Below are 15,298 nucleotides of genomic sequence, written 5' to 3'. Positions count from 1 at the left end.
ACGTTGTGGTCTAAAAATATGTATGGTATGATATCAATCTTTTTGTACTGGTTGAGGCCTGATTTGTGACCCAGTATGTGATCTATTCTGGAGAATGTTCCATGTGCACTTGAAAAGAATGTATACTCTGCTGCTTTAGGATGAAATATTCTGACTCTATCTGTTAAGTCCATCTGGTCCAGTGTATCATTGAAAGCCCTTGTTTCTGAGGCGCCTGGGTGGCACAGCAGTTAAGCGTCTGCCTTCGGCCCAGGGCGTGATCCCGGCATTATGGGATCGAGCCCCACATCAGGCTCTTCCGCTATGAGCCTGCTTCTTCCTCTCCCACTCCCCCTGCTTGTGTTCCCTCTCTCACTGGCTGTCTCTATCTCTGTCGAATAAATAAATAAAATCTTAAAAAAAAAAAAAAAGAAAGCCCTTGTTTCCTTGTTGATCTTCTGCTTAGATGATCTGTCCATTGCTGTGAGTGGGGTGGTAAAGGTCCCTACTATTATTGTATTATCAGTGAGTTTCGTTCTGTTTGTTATTAATTGATTTAGATATTTGGGTGCTCCCAAGTTGGGGGCATAAATATTTACAGTTGTTCAATCTTCTTGTTGGATAGACCCCTTTATTATGATATAGTGCCCTTCATCTCTTATTACAGTCTTCAGTTTAAAATTTAGTTTGTCTGATATAAGTATGGCTACTCCAGCTTTCTTTTGATAACCATTAGCATGATAAATGGTTCTCCATCCACTCACTTTCAATCTGCAGGTGTCTTTGGGTCTAAAATGAGTCTTGTAAGCAGCATATCAATGGGTCTTATTTTTTTTAATTTATTTTGATACCTTATGTCTTTTGATTGGAGCATTGAGTCCATTTACATTGAGTAATTATTGATAGACATGAATTAGTGCCATTGTATTACCTGTACAGTTCCTGTAGATTGTCTCTGTTCCTTCCAAGTCTGTTGCTTTTGGTCTCTCTTTCCCATTCAGAGGGTCCCCTTTAATATTTCTTTCAGGGCTGGTTTAATGTTCATGAACTCCTTTAGTTTTTGCTTGTCTGGGATACTGTATCTTTCCTTCTATTCTGAATGACAACCTTGCTGGATAAAGTACACTTGTTGCTTATTTTTCCCCTTAGCACTTTGAATATTTCATACCACTCTCTTCCAGCCAGCTAAGTTTCTGTGGCCAGGTCTGCTGCTAACCGTATGTGTCTACCTTGTAGGTTAAGGATGTTTTTCCCCTACTTTCAGAATTCTCTCTTTATCTTTGTATTTTGTGAGTTTCACTATGATATGTCTTGGTGTCGACTTGTTTTTGTTGATTTTGAGGGGAGTCCTCTGTGCCTCTTGGACTTGAATGCCTGTTTCCTTCCCCAGATTAAGGAAGTTCTCAACCATAATTTGTTCAAATAAACCTTTTGCCACTCTTTTCTTCAGGGACTCCTATGATATGAATATTGTTGGACTTTATCTAATCTCTGAGTTGCCTAAGTCTATGTTTGTGATTTAATAGTTTTTTTTCACCGTTCTTTGAAGCTTCGTTATGTTCCATAATTTTATCTTCTGTATCCCCTGTTTGTTCCTCTGCTTCTTCCAGTCTCACTGTGATTATATTCAGTCAGTCATAGAATTTTTTTGTTTCAGCCTGACTAGTTTTTAGGTCTTTCATCTCTGCAGCCAGGGTTTCTCTGCTGTCGTTTATGCTTCTTTCAAGACCAGCCAGTATTCTTATGACTGTTGTTTTAAATTCTTGTTCAGATATATTGCTAATTTTTGTTTTGAGCAAATCCCTGGCTGTGATTTCTTCTTGATCTTTCCTTTGGGGAGAATTCCTCCATCTTGTCATTTGTCTAGGTTTCTGTCTTTTATGTGTTATGAAAGCTTGTTATGTTTCCTGCTCCTGAGAGTAAAACTATATTAAGAAGGAACCACACACTGCCCAGGGTCTGGGGCTTCCAGAAGCATCTCTGGTGTAAGCTGTGTGCACTCTGCTGTTGTGTTTTGGCAGCTCTTCCCCACAGGTCAGTCCTCTGCGAGTTCTTCCTTGTCTGCAGTGGGAGTATTTCGGCCTTTAGCTAGGTGTGCTTTTATTTGTAAAATATGCCTGACCAAAACAAAACAAAACAAAACAAAACAAAAGGCTGATCCAAAAAAAGGAAAAGGAACAAAAAAAAAAAAAACCCAAAAACAAAACAAAACAAAACAAACAAAAAAACCCAAAGAAATAAACAAAAAGCTATAAGCCTGATTCCAAAGAAAAAGAAAGGAAAAAAAAAAAAGGAAGCCTGATTCAAAAAAAGAGAAAAGAAAATTAAAAAACAAACAAACAATAACCTATAATCCTGATTATAGGTTTCCAAAGGGGGGGGGAAAAAAGAGCAAGAAAGCCTGGTCCTATTTCCACCAGAACAGTGGCTCCTGGGTGGCTCAGTCAGTTAAGCATCTGACTCTTGGTTTCTGCGCTAGTCATGACTTTGGGGTCGTAAGATTGAGGCCCAGGTTGGGTCTGTGCTCAGTGCAGAGTCTGCCTGAGATTCTTTCCTTTTCCCTCTCCCTTCCCCTCTGCTCCACCCCCTCTTGTGTGCACGCTATCTCTCTCTAATAAATAAGTAAATAAAATCTGTTTCCACTGGAACTGAAGCTGACACTTTGGAGCACTGTGTGATCAATAGACCTGGTACATGCAGGGGTCCTGTGTTGGTCCTCTGTGGGAGAGGCCTGCTGCCCTGGCCCACAGTCAGACCTACCCGGGTAAAGATGCACCTGCAGGGCGCAGGGGGCAGGGTTTGGAGGAGGCAGCTCTAGCCTCCACTGGGGGTGCTTTATTGCTCACTGGAGTCCAACTGTTTACTGGTGGTGGGGGAAGGGTGGGAAGATGACATCACCCTCCTCTCTCCTCTGCAGGGAGGGGAGCTCAGAAGCCCTCACAGAAAAGTGAACAGTCTCCCCTCTTGTTTCCCAGGCTTCCATCCAACCCCTGCCCTCAACTTGTCTGTGCCCAGGCTATCTGCACACCTGGCACCACAGTTCTGTGTTTTATCTCTGGCATGCAGCTGGGATTCAAAACTCCAGATCTTAAAGGACTCTCCGTGGTGTGGACCCTCTCCCCTCCTCCAGAGGAGAGCCTCGCCGTGCTGTGTCTGGTGCTGTTTTGTCCCAGAAAGGCAGTTGCACGGCTGCACAGGTGCTTGGAGTTTATAGTGAAGGATAGCAAAAAGCAGTGGCCAGGTTATCTGTCCTCTGTGTGGGCTTCTGTCCCTTGCCGATGAATGACCACTCAATGGCACGTGGCCGGTCTTTTGTCTTTGGAGAGGCAATATACCCGCTTCCAAATGTACTCCAGGAAGGGCAATGTTCTCTCCCAGCATGTGCATTATATCTTATGTCCCTTTTTAATTCCTTAAAAGTGGAAGAGTATCAAAGATACTTGGGAAGAGGTTTGATGCCAGAATCCAATCTAAAATTTTGCCTGTTTTCTAGTTTCTTACTAATTCAACAGCAACTTATAAAATGACTTATCTTTTTCAAATAGTTCAGAACACTTTACCTAGTTTACATAGAACATTTCTTTCACATCAATATTTTATCAGATTACATAATATTTAAAGAATTGCAGTGGTAAGCATAAAATGTACAAAAAGGGTGAGGAGAAAAATACAGTTGACACCTTGTAGACATGCAGCTCCACTTATGAGAGCATAAATAATCTAAGGCATTAGAATTCAGCATGCCATGGGCACGAGTGCGTATATTTGGATGAAAAATATTTAATCTTCCTCTTCTATTAAGAGATCTTCTCTTGTACTGTCTCTTTAGCTGATGTGTTCAGTTGTTTGTTTCTTTCATTTTTGAAAGCAAATTAGTCCAAATGGTAAGAGTTCCCTTAGTGATTGAGTAAAAATTTAATAAGAATGCTTATTTGGTCCCGTGAATTATCCCATGAACTGAATTCTAGCTGATCTTTTTACTTTTATGGACTCTCAGAGTAATAATGGTAATAGTTAGTACATAGTACTGACTCTATGGTAACACTCTTCTAAGTGCTTCCTGTGTAACAGTGTGATGCATACAGCAGTCTTCTGAGGTAAGGGCTTATCATTCCTACTAGCACAGTTTCAAGCCAGGACTCAAAGCCAAGGAGTCTGACTCCCACTAGTTTGGCTCCAGAATCAGTGTTCTGAACCATAATGCTATACTCTTTCTGGATTCTAAAGATGGGATAGGACCTAGAAGGGCAGATAACAAGAGACATTGGGGGGAGGGGGGTGGGAGGGGAAGCTAAAAGAACCAGATTAGGAGGATAAAATGGTGTGCTATCCTTGATGGAAGAGTCCAGGGTACTCCTAGCTCCGGTCTACTGTCAGATGATATTTTCTAATAACACGTGTTAATTCCACTAAAATCAGTTCCTGCCTGAGTACAAAAGGATGTGCACAGACATCAATAAATAGATCTTTAAGAGTATTAGACACATGTGATACACGGGTCTGACAACAGGACGTTTAGAGTGGCTTTTGGCTTTATTTAAGGTTAATGGGGTGTGCTACATTACAGAATACATACAACAGTGGGTTCGTTCCAACAGAAAGTGACCCAGAACCAAACAAATAAGTCTAAATACACATGGGGTGTCTTCTCAGTACGTACTTAACAGCCCCTCTCGATATCCTCAGCCTCAATTGGCCAGTACAGTTATGCTCACGGGTAGGCAGTAGGTCAGTGATTCTGCACGGGGTTTACCACAGTTCAGAGGCAAAGAGACCACAACAGAGTTTGCAGAGCAAGTTAACGATGATACAACTTTTATATTAAGTTTTTAAAATATCTTTAAAAAATAGAACAAGAAATATTGGCATCGGGACTGTTACTTTAGCAGAGCTCTTGTGCTCATACCTGAGTACGAGTAAAGAAACCAGGAAATACAAAAGCTGGCACAGGACTAAACACAATTTCCTAGGGCTGGAAAAATATGAGATATATTCATTTATATTCTAATTGTGCTTGTTTTCTCTCAATGTGCCTGCACACACACACTCATTTATTGTGAGGATTTTAAATGTTTTTCCCAAAAAATATACGTTCATTTACACCCTGCCACTATAAACATAAAGAATAAAAATTGAAATGAAATTCCCCTTCCCTTGTTTCAGTGTGAATCACTAAAGTCTGCCTTTCTCCATAACTCTTCCAACTGCTTAGAGGAGACGAGCTTATTTTCTTTGCCCTCCTGGTTCAAGGACAAAACTATATCTCTGCTTTTGGCAACCAGTAGGCACCAGAGTTATTGGCAAATATATTTTGTGGCAAGCTTTCTCAAAGCAAGATCAAATCTCTTTCTCCTGGGTGTTAATGTCCGTCATTCCTCAGCCACCCCACCAACATAAATGCTTTTTCTCCCTCTCTCCGCAGCATCCACTCCCCCTCTACCCAGGCAGCCCCGTGTGTGGCTCATTTGCTTGCTCCAGACCCTCTTCTGCCTGTGAACAACTGTCCATGCCCTCTTCCTCCTCCCTAATAATGGTTTTCTCCTGACTCCCCACCCCTGTGCCTGTTTTCATCACTTCCGCCAATCTTGTGTGAAGAAGAATCATTGGTAAAATAGCAGAACGATAGTCGTTTTTATAAAATTTACCTTAGGAGTTTTCCTATTCAGCAATTCCTACACCTTTATGAGGATTTCCGATTTTCGTTTGGATTCTTTACAGTCTCGTTCCGCAGATGCTGGTGCAAAATCATCAGATGAAGTAGTAGATGAGGTTGCTGGTGACATCTTGGGCAAACTGCCCACCAACTTTGACGTTGAGGCTGCAATGAGGAGGTACCCAACAGCTTATACTCAGAGCATGAACACCGTGCTTGTCCAAGAGATGGGTCGGTTCAATAAGTTGTCGCAGACCATAAGGGAATCATGCATTAGCATTCAAAAAGCAATCAAGGTAAGGGGAAATATACTAAAGAAAAATCATTGCAATAACTTATCACTCATTTTACTTGGCAAATATTTATTGGGGGGAGATTGAGTGCAAGCACTGTTTGTTCTTCATTCTGGGGATAGAAGCAAAATCTCTGCCCTTGAAGAACGTATACGATTCCGAGGATGATGGTTAGTAAGTGGTATGGAGTATGTTAGATGGCATGGTTTGTAGATAGGATACACAAACGAGTAAGAAAGACCAAACCTTTGCCTTCACAAAGCTTCTAAGTTTTAAAGATTTATTTATTTGAGAGAGAGAGGGAGGGAGGAGGAACAGAGGGAGATGGAGAGGGAAACTTTAGCACACTCCGTGCTGAGCCTGACTCAGGAGCCCAATTTTACACCCCTGTGATCATGACCTGAGCCAAAACAAAGAGTCGAACATTTAACCAACTGTGCCTCCCCAACCCTTTTTTTTAATAAGTAATCTTCTTAATTTTATTTTTATTTTCATTTTTGAGAGAGAACAGTGGGAAGGGACCAAGGGAGAGGGAGAGAATGTCAAGCAAGCTCCACACCTAGCACAGAGCTGGATGTGGGGCTCAATCTCATGACCCTGAGGTCAGGACCTGAGCTGAAATCAAGAGTTGGATGCTTAACCGAATGAGCCACACAACACCCCCATAAAGCTTAAGTTTTAATAAGGGAGACACAAATTTAAAAATAAATATATAATTTCAATAAACATTAAGTGCCATGGGAAAAAATAAAGGATAAGAGGGTAGAGAGTGATGGGTGGGGAAAATCAGTCATTTTGTGTCAGACGACTCTGGGGAGCTGATCCTTGAGCAGAGGCCTGAACTTAACAGCAAACCATGGAACATTTGGGCAGAGGCTATATGACAAGTGCAAAGACCATGAGAAGGACAAACTTGGCCTGGTCCGGGAACACAGTAGGGAAGGCTCTTGTGGCTGGTGTGGAGCGAGCATGAGGGAAATGGTAGGACAGAGAGAAGCCACAGACTCCTAGTGGCCTTGTTGTTCATGGTTAAGATCATGAATTTTAGGGGCACCTGGGTGGCTCAGTCGTTAAGCATCTGCCTTTGGCTCTGGTCATGATCCCAGCGTTCTGGAGTCTAGCCCCGCATCGAGTTCCCTGCTCAACGGGAAGCCTGCTTCTCCCTCTCCCACTCCCCCTGCTTGTGTTCCCTCTCTCGCTGCCTCTCTGTCAAATAAATAAATAAAATCTTTAAAAAAGAGATCATGAATTTTATTCTGAAGTATAAAAGTAAGGGGAGGTCTTCAGAGCATTTTAAGCAATGTAGTGAAATGATCTGTTTTACATTTTTAAAAGTTCACTCTGACCATTGCAGGAAGGACTGTAGGGAGCGAGCGTGCAGGCAGGGAGCAACCATGCTACTGAAGTAGTCCAGCTGAGCTTATTTCTTGTTACATTGGAGGTAAAGTGGTGAGTCAGAGCTATTATTGAAAGAGGAGTCTACGAGGCTGGTTCTAGTGTCATCTGGCTGGGCTGGTTGGCTAAGAAGCATTCGGGATCAAGTGTTTCTTCTTGACCTTGTTCTTCCTGTATACTTGGCATCCCTCCAGGGATTTCTTCATTTTCCCTTCTAGGTTTCACTCAAGGTAGGCAATGTGCAGATTTGTGGGAGAAGTCCTAGAAATCTGTTTTTTGAAACCCAATTTCAAAAACCCTTTTCATTTAGCACTGCCTTCTGCTCCTCACTTTCATCTAGGCCTGTCAACTGCAAATACTTTTGGGTATTCTGCAGTGATACCTAGTTGCTGCATAGCTTTCTGCTCTGCTAGTTTAGGATCAGGTTATCTCCTGGCTTCAACAACATCTGCCAACAGCCCAAATGCTTTCTAGCTCCCCAGATTGTGTTATCATTTTTGCCTCTTCCTATTTTTTCTGTACTTGCGGCCTTATGCCCTTACAACATAAATCCTTTTGCCGTTGCTTAAGTGGATTTGGGAAAGGAGGCAAATGAAATGTGGGTGATGAACCCATTGAATTTACTCTAAAATCTTCTCCATATGTTAGTTGGAATAATATTGTCAACTATAGAGAAAAGAGAAATGATGGCAACTGGCCCAACTGTAAGATCAAGGAAGCAGTAATTTTCAAGGGCCTCAAGGTTTTAACATCTGTCCACCAGTGATTCAAAATGGGATGAGACTGGGACACCTGGCTGGCTCAGTTGGTAAAGCATGCAACTCTTGATCTCAGGGTCATGATTTTGAACCCCATGTTGGTCACAAAGTTTACTTACATAAATAACAAAATGGGATAAGATCAATTAGACGTCATAAGTGGAATTGAGAATATTTTAACTTTTCAAAGGATTTCATATAATTTTTCTAATTTTATATTCATCACTATTCAGAGCAGTAAGCTAAGTCAAAGAAAGTCAGGCTGTGATTTAATAGCTAGTGAGTAGTTAAGTATTAATATTTTCCAGGGTGGGCAAAAGGGTGAAGGAGCTTAAAAGTTACAAACTTCCAGTTATAAAATAAAAGTCATGGGGATGCAATGTACAGCATAATGACTATAGTTAATAATACTGTATGGGAAATTCGAAAAGTTGTGAATCTTAAAAGTTCTCCTCACCAGAAAAAATACTGTTAACTATGTATGGTGACTGATGTTACCCAGACTATTGTGACCATTTTGCAGTATATTCAAATATTAAATCATCATGTTGTATATATGAAACTAACACAGTTGACACTTTAATGACATGCGGGTTAGGGGTGCTGACCCCCATGTAGTCAAAAATCCACACATAACTCCTGACTTCTCAAAAACTTTACTAATAGCCTGCTGATGACTAGAAGCCTTGTCCATAACATAAACAGTCAATTAACACATAATATGTAATGTTATATGTATTGTATACTGTATTCTTACAATAGCTTTCTCTGAAATTTTTCAGTATTTCTAGGTTACTTGGTTCATCTGTGAGTTTCTTCAAATAGTTACACATCTCAAAAATTTTTTTCAATATATTTATTGAAAAAAATCCACACTGACCCATGCAGTTCAAACCCATGTTGTTCAAGGGTCAACTGTACCATGTTATATGTCAGTTATACCTCAACAGGAAAACTTTCCACAAAAATTTGATTAAAAGTAAAATTGTCAATGTTTTGTAAGGAATAGTTCAATGACTCCCTGACTTACTGGCAGCAAAAGAACATATCTTTTGTTTTTGCTATGTAACTCAGCCTTAAATAATCATAATTTTAAACGAAGGATAATTATGAAAAAGGTATTTAAGAGAGGATTGTCCAAAATCAGTACCATCATGTTAACCAAAGGTTAAACGTGTTTCAGGGGCTTGTGGTGATGTCTACAGACCTCGAAGAAGTGGTTAGCAGCATTCTGAATGTCAAAATTCCAGGAATGTGGATGGGTAAGTCATACCCAAGCCTTAAACCACTTGGGAGCTATGTGAATGACTTCCTTTCAAGACTAAAATTCTTGCAGGTGAGTTCATCTAAACAATGTTTCTTCTGATTTCACTTTCTTCATCAGGAAGCCTAATGTGATATTACTCTCTAGTTTTTCTGTGCATCCCAGGCAAATGACCACTATGCAGTATTGCATATAATTAAACTGTTACACTAACCTGTCTAAATACTAGTGTTGGAAATAGAATCTCTGAAAGCTCCTTTAGGAACAGGTGCTCATGTTTGGTAAACTTACACACTCAAGTCAGTGACACTTGAAGAGAGAAAACTGGCTATGTTGATTTTTTTCACTAAATACTAAGCATTAAAATAGATTCCTAGCACAGAGCACCTTAGAAAGCCAGGCAAGCTACTAGCAAAGAGCATTCTCTCCTCCTTGTCCAGCACTCTTCCAGGTAAAGAAGTCACTAGATTGCTTGTTCAGCCCAAGACAGTAATAATCTCAATGGCTAATTGTCTTGGAAATGTTGAGTGAGCAGAAGCCTCTCTCCTAATTATCTGGCAATACTGGTGCTTAACTGTTTTAATTATATTCATTAGAAGTATTAATTTCCTAGATACTGTTCATAATGCATCAAAAACTGCCTGAGAAAATTTCTGCAGGGATAAAATGACTCAACTTCCATAACACAAGCCTTCTGTTAGAGTTGATACTGAAGAATTAAGATTGTTCTTGAAAGATGAAGGCTCTACTTTGGACTCTAACAACTCTAAAACTCTAAAAGTTCTTCAAATTCATTTGACCTCTATAATTTACTATTTAAAGTCATTATTCAATTAGCTTATTAAAGTTTGATATAAACAGAATTATTTAGAGATCTTGGTATTAATAAAAATCTTAAGCTCTCACTACCCTGTTTCTTTTGGGAGTTCCTTATATAATACTGTGTTTCTATATGTTGGATTTCATTGTATTTTGGTAAAGTAGGTGGGAAAACTTCCAAAGGAATATTCTACTGGGCACTAACGACTAGAGGGAAAAAAAATATCGGAAAAATATTACCAGATGTTATAGGGATGTATTCTATGCAACTATGTAACATGATATATTGTGAAACAACGTATATTAGATATCCATCATTGTATGGAGCTTTTTGGAAGGAATCATGGGGCATGTAGAAAGACATTCACTTCTGCATTAACTCACATTGTGATACCCTAGCTGGTGCAATGGATATGAAATTGAAGTCAGGACAAACACTGAATAAGTAGCTTCTTAAAACCTTGACAGTATAGCTTTTTATTCCTTTAAGTGTTAGCTCATTTATTAGTCTACCTTAAAGATAATGGGGGAGTGCTCAGGGGTGAATTTTATTAAGCAGAGTTGTATTCAAAGTTGAAAGGCTCTAGCCTTAGAACATGTGTGCTTTGACACCACAGCAATGGTATGAGGTTGGCCCTCCTCCAGTCTTCTGGCTTTCTGGCTTCTTCTTCACACAAGCCTTCCTGACTGGTGCCCAGCAGAACTATGCCAGGAAATACACCATCCCCATTGATCTTCTTGGGTTTGACTATGAAGTGATGGAGGACAAAGAGTATAAGCATGCTCCAGAAGATGGTAAGTGCGGTGACACTGAATGAGTTGGCTTATATCTAGGTACTGAACAGATATAACATTCTTGCTTACTTTGCTCAGCTGTCAGAATTTTAATCATGTAGGTTGTTCTCAAATAGTTGAGGAAAAGAAATTTCTATCCACAGGCAACAAACACTACAATCTGTCATCTTAAAGAATTCTAACCGTCTTAACATCCACATCCCTTCAGCTATTGTCCCATGTCTCTCTCCCTTCCATAGCAAATTTCTCCAAAGAATTGTCTTTACATGCTCTCTCCAGGTTCTCGCCTCCTGGTTCCCATCTACCTCTCATCCTCTCCTATCAACTGATGCTCTTTTCAGAGTTAGTAATGACTTCCATATTGACAAATCCCAAGAATTCAGTCCTCATCTTAAACTCTTAGCAGTTCTTACCAGTTGACAACTCTCTCCTTCTAGAGACATCCTTCTCCCCTCCTGATTCTCTCACTGGACACATTCATGCCTCTTTGCTGGCTTTTCCTCTTCTAAAAATTGGAGTTTCCAAGGACTTAATCCTGGGACTGTTGCTCTTTTCTTATACTTGTATTCCTAACACACTCAGAATGGGCATATTGTTGAATGCCTGAAGGGCATGCAACAACCTTCAGCTAAGGTGTTTATTGTTCTTTCAATTATATCAGCCTTTAAAATAATAACACATTATCTTATCTTTTACAGCAGTCAATAGATGTTTGAGTTCCCTCACCCTAAGAAAAGTCAAAATAAAGATTAGCAATATACCAAGAAGGATAAATAATTTGGTTCAAACTAAGGTGGATAAAAGGAAATCAGAGGAAGGGTATGGAGTTGCTCTGTACCACTGCTGGGTTCCAGAAACTCCCCAGCCCTTCATATGTAATCTTCACCATAACCCTCAAGGCACAGATACTGCAAATACCTCCATTATACACAGGTGGAAACTAAGGCTCAGGAAAGTTAACTAACTTGCTCAAGATCTCTCAGCCAGCAATGGGCAGAGCTGACCAAACCCCATGCCATCTGGCTCTTATGCTGCCCTAGCTGCTTTCCCTAAGGCCTGCTAAGTACTTTTGTAGAAGTACAAGTTTGAAAACATTATCACAGTGCTCAAGGAAAGGTCCTTGAAGAAGCTGTGGTTGACTGTGAAGTATTTATTTCAGATGCAAGACTTTTTTTCTAAATTCTAGCATTATGATAAAAGGGAAGGTGACATTTTGATTGAAGGCTAGGTAGTATTGACGTCCCTCAGAGTTATAGGTTTTTGAACTTAGCTAAAAAACAGAATTACTAGAAGCATTGCCTGAAGTTTATAAACTTCAGTTTATAAACTAGTTAATATTTAATGTAAAACTACTGAATTGCCAATCATTATACACTGAACTTAGATATGGTACAAGGTAGTTGGTATTTCTTTTAAAGTGATTTACTAATTTAACCAACAACTGCTCTTATTCAAGATCTAATACATTAAAATCCAAAATTATCTGGAAAATAGTAGAACAGATATAAAGTACAACTTAAGGACCATTTAGTGTTCTAAGATCATGCAGTAAAGAGTAGCCAACAGTTAAATAAACCATTTCACTGAATACTAAAGTATCAGCCAAGGTTTGATTTATAATAGCTGGTAGACAGTCACTAAATCGTGGATTTTATTGTTTTGTACACGCATGCACCCAGACATACACATACATTTTCACCAATAGACACAGATCTCCACAATAAAGCCTTTTTGTCATTCCTGTTTTTTTTCCTTTCAACTTAGCTAATTACCAAAAAGAAAATGAGATTCCATGTAATGACTTGGAACAATGGACTTTTCCCAAGGAACAACTTTCTCATGGAACCTTCATGGAAGGGACCCAGATTTCACACCTGGAAAAAGCTTGGGCTAGACTATTTTTTTCTCCCTGCAGTTTATCCTACCATTCTACCAGCCTGTCTCTATTTTATACACACTTTAGTGTGTGCCTATTTCTGGGTTCTGGGGCTCACAAGTTAGCCTTATTTACTTAAGATTAAATTAAACTTAATGAAAAAGGTCACTCTTAAAGTGACTCATGAAGTGGCCGCAATGCCACTGTAAATCCACATAGATTTGGAATCATGCATTCTAGCTGTACTTGCTAAGATTCCCCTTACCTGAATTATTAGTACTAATTGGGGACTCAAAGTCCCCAGGGAAGGGCATTACACGGCAGGAAGGCAGAAAATGGTGAAGAGAGGAGCAGAAGAAGCCATAGCTGGCACTGTGCGCCGACCACATCTCCTAGATGGCAAAGGTGTGGTGGCTCAGAGGGAACGGCTTTGAACCAGGACCCACTTAGTATCTATCCTTTTAGATCTCCTGTCTTCCTTATGTGTTTGTGTACCCCCATCACATTTTCTATAAAATTGTTGCTGGGTTGGAGGAAATTTTATCCTTATTGCCACTTGTCTTAGGTGTTGAAATGAACTGTTTACTTTTTCTGACATTATCTTTCTTCAAGTGAGGAATAGCTAATCTAGTTGGTTAGAACCAGAGATTTGCTGGGCTATGCTTACAGGTCTGTAAGTCTGTAGTCTTCCTTCCCATCTATTATTGTGGCTGCCCTGCAGGCCTCAGATCTGGCTGGAAAGATTAGGATGTAGGATGTGGTTACAGAGCAACCTCTGCTCTCCCTCAGGCAGGTCTTTCCCCAACATTGCTCCAGGCTCAAGGTGCATTTTGCAATTTAGCTCTACCAGAGTTAATACTTGAAAAGTAACTGGACAAATGCTTTGCCAGTAAATAAAACTGGTATTTTATTCCAACTATTCTTTCCATCATTTAAAACCTAGACAGTTTTCCCACTCCCAACATCACTGGATTATCCACATGTGGCTTTTAAAATTAAACTGTAATTAAAGTCCCTCAGTCACACCAGCCATGCTTCAGGTCTTTAATAGCCAGTGGCTACCATACTGGAAAGCACAGATACAGAATATTTCTATCATTACACAAAGTCCTATTGGACAGCATGGCCCACGTGGATTTTTATATACTATTTCACAAAGTGCTTTCACCAGTATTAGCAGATTTGACTCTAACAACTCGACAAGTTAGACAAAGGAGGCATTATTGTTTTACAAATGTTTTCCAGTTGTTCACAGAGGACCAAACATGCCTAAAGTTAAATGACTTGCTCAAGGTCAGCCAGAAAATTAGGAACGACGACGATCAAGGTGTAGTTCCACATTGCTTCCCTTCTGTGCAACCATTACAATGAATGTTTTCATGTGATTATACCTACATTTAATTCATGAGGCTTTAGAGAACTGACTGGAGTTTCAGTGATTTCCTAAGCTGTGCTCTTCCTCAGTGGTTTGTGTATGACATTACATTCCAGAGGGAGTTCATCGGTGTGTTCTCTCATATAGACTAAGGAGGGATCTGAGAGTAAGAGGAGATTCTAGCAGGGGAAGAGAGAAATAACTTTCACAATATTAGAGATCTGTGCAAGTATATTTTCTTCACATGCTGCCTAGAAGCCAATGGATCCCTACAACTGCATTAAGAATTTTTCTTGCTGATTTCATGGCCTCTCACATTATAATCACTGGCCAATTAAACATATAAATCTGATGCTCTTCACCCAGACGGAGAACTTCCCATAGACTAATTTAAAATTTCTTTTATCTTCCATATCTAATCTTGAATTAACTAGGCAAAGTATAGAGATTCTTAGAATATGGATGTTAAGATGAAGCACTAAGAATATTGTTTTTATTTTAGAACGAGCCTTAGGCTACTGACCTAGTATCATCTGCAGAGCTCTCACAGGAATTTCAGATTCAGAACTTAATCAATATGTGTATTTAACAGTTGTATTAACCTGCTTCTTCTATATTTAGGTGTTTTCATTCATGGATTATTTCTGGATGGAGCTTCCTGGAATAGAAAGATCAAGAAACTTGCAGAATCACATCCCAAAATTCTTTATGATACAGTGCCTGTGGTTCGTATTTGATATACTAATATGGGGGTGGGGGGTTGCTATTTTATACACACACACACACACAGCACAGTCAATTCTCATTCACGGTAATTATGTTTTATAAAGTTTCTCCCAGCATTGAATTAGTGAATGCTGAACCACTGCTCCTAGGAGAAATACAAGGTTAAGTTTCTACAATCCTCTGTTCACATTTTTGTTAACTGATCAAGACATAACCTTGTTTTGTATTTAAAAATGCCCCTCATGGACAACAGCACTGTACCTCGTGCCTAGACGAACCTCAGAGAATTTTGTCCCTAACCCATCCCAGCCTTCTTGCACTCAGGAACACTAGCTAGCACCTGAGCACTACATTTAAGGGCCATT

The 15,298-nt window shown here is 39.8% G+C and overlaps 1 protein-coding gene across 1 annotated transcript in view; it reads left to right on the top strand.

The window, feature by feature from the left end:
* DNAH7 (dynein axonemal heavy chain 7) overlaps window positions 1-15,298 on the top strand; it is a 269,045-nt gene that overhangs the window by 249,584 nt on the left and 4,163 nt on the right. The window contains exons 63-66 of the mRNA XM_034642450.1: window positions 5,698-5,928; window positions 9,262-9,414; window positions 10,779-10,956; window positions 14,829-14,932. Coding sequence (XP_034498341.1) covers window positions 5,698-5,928; window positions 9,262-9,414; window positions 10,779-10,956; window positions 14,829-14,932 — 666 coding nt within the window. The remainder of the gene's footprint in view (window positions 1-5,697; window positions 5,929-9,261; window positions 9,415-10,778; window positions 10,957-14,828; window positions 14,933-15,298) is intronic.

This window comes from Ailuropoda melanoleuca, chromosome 2 (genome assembly GCF_002007445.2).
Source record: "Ailuropoda melanoleuca isolate Jingjing chromosome 2, ASM200744v2, whole genome shotgun sequence".
Taxonomy (NCBI): domain Eukaryota; kingdom Metazoa; phylum Chordata; class Mammalia; order Carnivora; family Ursidae; genus Ailuropoda; species Ailuropoda melanoleuca.
Note: the sequence above shows the minus strand (reverse complement) of the source record. Positions and strands in the feature narration are given on the sequence as shown.